The 6,026-nt window shown below is 50.5% G+C and overlaps 1 protein-coding gene across 1 annotated transcript in view; it reads right to left on the minus strand.

Moving 5' to 3' along the window:
* Positions 1-6,026, minus strand: part of FCHSD2 (FCH and double SH3 domains 2) — a gene marked incomplete in the record, with an annotated part of 145,413 nt that overhangs the window by 67,261 nt on the left and 72,126 nt on the right. Inside the window, 2 exon segments of the mRNA XM_021384110.1 lie at positions 467-611; positions 1,616-1,692. Of these exon segments, the coding sequence (XP_021239785.1) occupies positions 467-611; positions 1,616-1,692 (222 nt within the window).

A 6,026-nucleotide genomic window follows, 5' to 3' on the forward strand; every position in this document is an offset into this window, starting at 1 on the left:
TTGGCGACCCTGCACTCAGCAGGGGGTTGAAACCAGATGATCTTTGAGGTCCTGTTCAACCCAGGCCATTCTAGGATTCTATGATGAGGCAGACTGACTGGCGTTCTGCACCTCGAGGCGAACACAAGTCATTCCTTCAGGTTTAAGAAGACCTGTTCTTAAAACCAGCACCCATTCCAACAAGAATCCACTTGCACCTGCCACTGCCACAGCAAGTCAATGCGACAGCCCCATGCAATGTCAGACTTGCAGGGGTAGTTTTCACCAACTTCGTGCCATGTTAATGCTCTCCTTTCTGAGCTCGCTGAACCCCAGCTCTCAGCACAGAGCCCTGTTCCCACACATCAAGCTGCCTCCCCCTACAACACGCACCTAAAGAGACCGAGACGTGCCCAGGTGCTTCAGAAGCGCCACGCTGAAATACTTCTGCTTTCCTAAATAAAAAGCACCAAGGAAGGACGCGTACCTTTTTCAGCTGCTGTTCCTTGAAGCACCTCACGCTCCTGGCCGGTTCCGAAATTAAGTTTTTATAGTTCTCGCAGATATTGAGTCGGGACTGGGCCACTTGCATCGTGCCTTCCAGGAGCGATTTCCAAACCGAGTACATGCTCCTGCAGGAAGGAAACAGAAGCGGGTGGTGGGAAGAGGACGGGGAGCTCCGGCGTCACGCTGACAGCGCGCTGGTTTGTGTAACTGTGGCACGCATTTGACAAAGGAGTGCTTTGGAAAAGAAGCCCGAGCGCAGTTCTTTGTGCCAATCCAGCAAATGCCAGCACGAAAACCGAGAGCTCTGCCTCCTCTCGGTGTTTGCAGTGCTCATCTGTGGCCAAACCCACTGCTCCCGTGGAACAGACCCTACAGGAAGCAGCACCTGGAACCAGAGCGCTCGGATGCTGGCAGGTTTCACAAGGCCACGGCCTATCCCATTTCAAGGCTCACACATCTTGGGGGCAGCTCCCTGCAGCCTGCCCACGATGCCTACGGGCAAAGACGTGGCCGCGTGCTGCAGCGAGCTGTGCGTGGCCCCCAAATCCACCGCAACAGCCCCGAAGTCCCCAGTCCAATCCGAATAAAAAGATGAAATCTCTTACAACTTCTGCCAAATATTCAGGAGGTGCCATTCGAAGCTCGGAGCAACGAAGCCGGGTGGTTTTCGTGCTCTGAGCCAGCTTCCCTCCCAACGAACCTGGTCAGGTGAGGACAATTCTGGCCTCCCTGCTGTGCAGCTCCCCTCCCACACACACATCTGAGCCTTTGTCTCTTCCTAAGGAGAAACCCACGTGCTTATTATCGACCCTCAAAGCGACTTCATAAAATACACATCTGTTCATTCACCGGCTTCCCAAATACGAACACCCAGAGAAGGTGCACAATTACGGCTTTTATCCCATGGTGCCGTTTGTTTTTCCAATCTCCCCACATTATTCACATTATTTAAGCCTGCTTCAAAATCTCAGAAGCAAGCAAAGCTTCCCTTTAAACTGGCAACGCTCGGCGGCAAAGCAAATCAATCATTGAAACTACAGGAGCGCGGCGTTTCGTTGGCTGAGGAAAACAATTACGCAAATTGGAAAGAGGAAGGCGGCCATTTCGAGATATCCAGCCGTTCCATTACCTATAATCAGCTCGCTCATCGGCTTTCATTCCCAGCCAGTCCTTCTTCAAGTACTGGCTGGCCAGCTTCTGGAGGCTCTGCGGAAAGAAGGAGAAAAACGTTACAACGAGAGCTACCCAAGAAGCCATGTCTGCTCTTCTCTCAGCGATAACTGGAGCTATCAAGAAACAAGCCGTGTTTAGTTTCAGCAAGCAAATACAAGGCGAGGGGGGGCTCTTGAAGCAATAACGTGAGGCCGTCTGTTTGTCCCTAGATGGAGATGGGCAACTTTGGTCGTTCCGGGCTGCGCCGTCCGCAGGGATTTCAGGAAGCGGCTGCTCGCAGGATGGAGACTTTGCTTGGAAGAGCACGACAGATGAGAGATTGAAAAAAGCCGTCCCGTTTTAATTATTAATGCTCATTATACTCTTCGGTCTCCGCGCTGCACTTTGCAAACCTCAAAAAATCGATAAAACTGAGCTGTAACCCGGGCAGGGGCGGCTGCCGCACTCGGTGCACTGGGAGGATGCTGCAAACACGGAGCATTGGGACCAGAGGCCATGGGCACCTCCAGCAGCAACCAGGTGAAGATGCTCCAATTAAATCCTCATTTCAGGTCTATCCTTCTGGGCAATCACATAGACAAGACCTAGCACAGGAATTTGACGTTGAATGGCTTGTTCCCAGCACCCTGAGTCTGCATGAGTGCAAAGGAAAATCACTGCTCTGTGTTTGTGGCCATGGGATTCCCACTGCCAGGACCAGTTCCCCCATTGCTGCCCACAGCACAGCTCAGACACCCTCCATCCACCCTGACAGCCCTAAGTTCTCCTTGGAGAAAACACTCTGAAGCACCTCAAACAGTACGGCCAGGCTGCCCGCGCATCTCCGACCATGTGCACCACTCCCTCCCTCCCTCCCTCCCTCCCTCCTTCCCTCCTTCCCTCCTTCCCTCCTTCCTTCCTTCCTTCCTTCCTTCCTTCCTTCCTTCCTTCCTTCCTTCCTTCCNCAAGGAGGTTGTGGATGCCCCGTCCCTGCAGGCATTCAAGGCCAGGCTGGACGTGGCTCTGGGCAGCCTGGGCTGGTGGTTGGCGACCCTGCACTTGGCAGGGGGTTGAAACCAGATGATCTTTGAGGTCCTGTTCAACCCAGGCCATTCTAGGATTCTATGATTCTGTGATCTCCAGATTCCAGACAGCTTCATCACATGCCTGGCAAAGTAGCTCCAAAGCACTTTGATAGTAAATGTGAACTCACCTTTACACTTGCCTTCTGCAAGCTTATCCTTGACTGAAAAAGACTAAGTTTGGACCTGAAAACAACAAAAACATCAAGAGAAGAGATTACCATCTTAAACCTTTTCTACAAAACCACAGGCCAAACAGGCCGCTGCATCTAAAGCTGTGTTTGCACAGTTCCACAAAGAGCTTAATCTGAGGACAACGTTTTTAATAAAAAAAGAAAGAAACGTGCAAGCCGTGCTGAGGCAAAAGCCCATGACACAAGCCCAACTCCAAACATGAGTGGATTGCTTTCCTGAAGCAAGAGGAATCAACCTCGTGAGGATGTCAAGGAGCATGACAACAAAGCCTCAACATTCTGCCTTCAAGAGTGTACAGCTGTGCCTCCATCCCCACTCCACCTCCAAAAGGACGTAAGAAAATGAACTGGCATAAGCTTATTGAAAGCAATTACCCTTCTTCTAAACGAGTATCGAGTGTAAAAACGAACACAGCGATAAATCTGGTTTATACACATGCAATTATTTATACATATGCTATTATAAAAACATACTTGGCCTCAATATCAGCTTTCTCCCGCACCGCTTGAGCCATCTGTTCGGTCTCAAAATATTTCTTTTTGCCTTTAGCTAGATCTTTTACTGTCTCTTGTAACTCCGCTTGGATCCTTGTCAGCTGGTCCACATACTGAAAGAAACATTCAGGAAACAAACCATGAGCATTGCTTGCATGCAGATACTGCTGTCACCGCTTTATTGCCCTTCATTGCATTTTATATGGAATGAGGCGGTCTCCCAGTCAATCCTGGCCCATTATCTCTGCCTTTCTTTTCAAGCCAGTCTGAACATAAAATCATATCTCCTTGCTTCAACCGCTGTTTAAGTACTCAAATTCAACGAGAACTCACAAATTAAACATAAAAGTTCTAAAAGCTTTTGATGAGATAATTAGTTGAAATGACTGGAATACAATGGGGAAAAATCCAAAGGCAATTCACCAGAGCTGAGATGAGAAACGTCTTTCCTTCTCTAAAATCTAAAATCTAAGGCAAAACTTAACGTGGAGCACACGACAGTACAATGGAAGCAAGAACAATCTGATGACATTACTGGGCTCTGACTGGGTTCTATCAGAAATTAGTGTCGCTCAAAAAGAAAAGCTTACTGAAGAGGTGAAAATAATTGAACACAACACAACCAGACGGAAAGGAGAAGTCAAAGGAACAGCAGAAAAAGATCGAATTTATCAGCCGTTCTCCAAACCCTGTATCTGCTTCAGACACGTGTGGGAAAGGAGGCACGACTTCCCCAAACAAAAGGGAATTGTCAGTGTTAAAAGAGAAGAGATTTTCTCTAACCCAACCCAGCTCATGCACACACGAGAGCTATCTCGCAGCGTTCTTGTTGAGCCGTAAGCAACATGGACTGCACGTGGTCAGCGAAAGCTACCATGTCACAGCACATGGCCTCAAGTGTGAGGAAACCAGTTCTGCCCTTCCCAGACCAGCCCCAAAGGCCCAGCTCTACCACACAGCCCACACTTGGCATCACCGAGTGGTTTGGGTGGGAAGGGCCCTCCCAGCCCCCAGCCCTGTCCCCTCCATGGGCAGGGACCCCCGGGGCCCAGGATGGGGCTGCCCTGCTGAGCTCCACCCACAGCTCCAAGTCCTCCTCCAGTCACCTGTAATGAAGAACCTTCTCCTTCTGCCAGAAATTGTTCGCCTCCTCCCCACACAACTCTGCTCTCACTAGAAATGCTCATTTTCCCACTGGCTATTAAATACAAGTTCCCATTAAAAGCATTGTTTCACGTGCGCCGAGCAGGAACGTGAAGGGGAAACTGTGATTTTTTTTTGGAAATCTTTTGAGTGTAGGGGAGGGAAACGAAAGGTAAAACAAGCTGCAGAGATTGGACAGCAGAAATCATTTTAATAGGACTGGGGTTTTGCTACATCCATCAGCAGCCGGATCCCTGAAGCCTCCTGCTGGCATCGAAAAATTAAAGTAGCAAAGAGCCCCAGTTGGTAACGCTGCCATTTGGAGAACATCCACTCATGTGGCTTCTCCATCTCCCAAGAATAAAAAGAAGTGGTTGGGGGGATTTGTGGCATGGGGCTGTTGGTTTGGGTAGGCACCAGTTACACACAGCAAGCTGCTTCTCCGATTTCTTGTTGCATTGCCTGCACGGAGAGCAGTTGGATCCCGTTTGCCTTTCAGCTTTGTCCTACGGCATTTTGTGTGGCCACTGCAAAACGCAAAGAAAAGGGGTCGGCCTCTGCTCCCGGGTAACAGCGATAGGACGAGAGGGAATGGACTCACGCTGTGCCAAGGGAGGGTCGGGGTGGAAATCAGGAACAATTCCTTCCCCAGCGAGTGGTGATGCACTGGCACAGGCTGCCAGGGAGTGGGGGGGTCACCATTCCTGGGGGTGTTCCAGAACCTTGGGGACATGGCACTGAGGGACGTGGGCACGGTGGGGACGGGCTGGGCTTGGGCTTGGGGATCCCAGAGGGCTTTTCCAACCTTGGTTCTCTGATAATCTTTGCTTTCTGATAGCATGCTGCTATCGGAATCTTTGCGCCAGAAGTACTGCCCTGATAAAGGCAACCAGCTGTCCGATAGTGCAAAAATGCAAGAAAAAGGGAAGCTGTCTCAGCTCTACAAATTTAAAGAAGAATTCAAAGTCCCCACTTCTGCTGTTGACCCATAAACTCTGAACAACCAGCACGTGCAGAAGAATCTACTTCCCTCTACTCGGCTCTTGTGAGGCCCCATCTGCAGCACTGCATCCAGGCCTGGGGCCACCAGTACAAGAAGGACGCAGAGCTCATGGAACGAGCCCAGAGGAGGCCACCAAGATGAGCAGAGGCTGGAGCACCTCTCCTATGAGGAAAGGATGAGGGAACTGGGCTTGTTCAGCTTGGAGAAGAGAAGGCTCCGGGGAGACCTCACTGTGGCCTTCCAATACTTGAAGGGAGCGTATAAACAGGAGGGGAACGATTGTTTGTGAGGGTAGATAGCGATAGGACAAGGGGGAATGGCTTTAAACTGAGACAGGGGAGGTTTAGGTTGGATATTAGGAGGAAGTTTTTCGCTCCGAGGGTGGTGAGGCACTGGAACAGGTTGCCCAAGGAGGTTGTGGATGCCCCGTCCCTGCAGGCATTCAAGGCCAGGCTGGACGTGGCTCTGGGC

The sequence above is a fragment of the Numida meleagris genome, chromosome 1, assembly GCF_002078875.1.
Source record: "Numida meleagris isolate 19003 breed g44 Domestic line chromosome 1, NumMel1.0, whole genome shotgun sequence".
NCBI lineage: Eukaryota > Metazoa > Chordata > Aves > Galliformes > Numididae > Numida > Numida meleagris.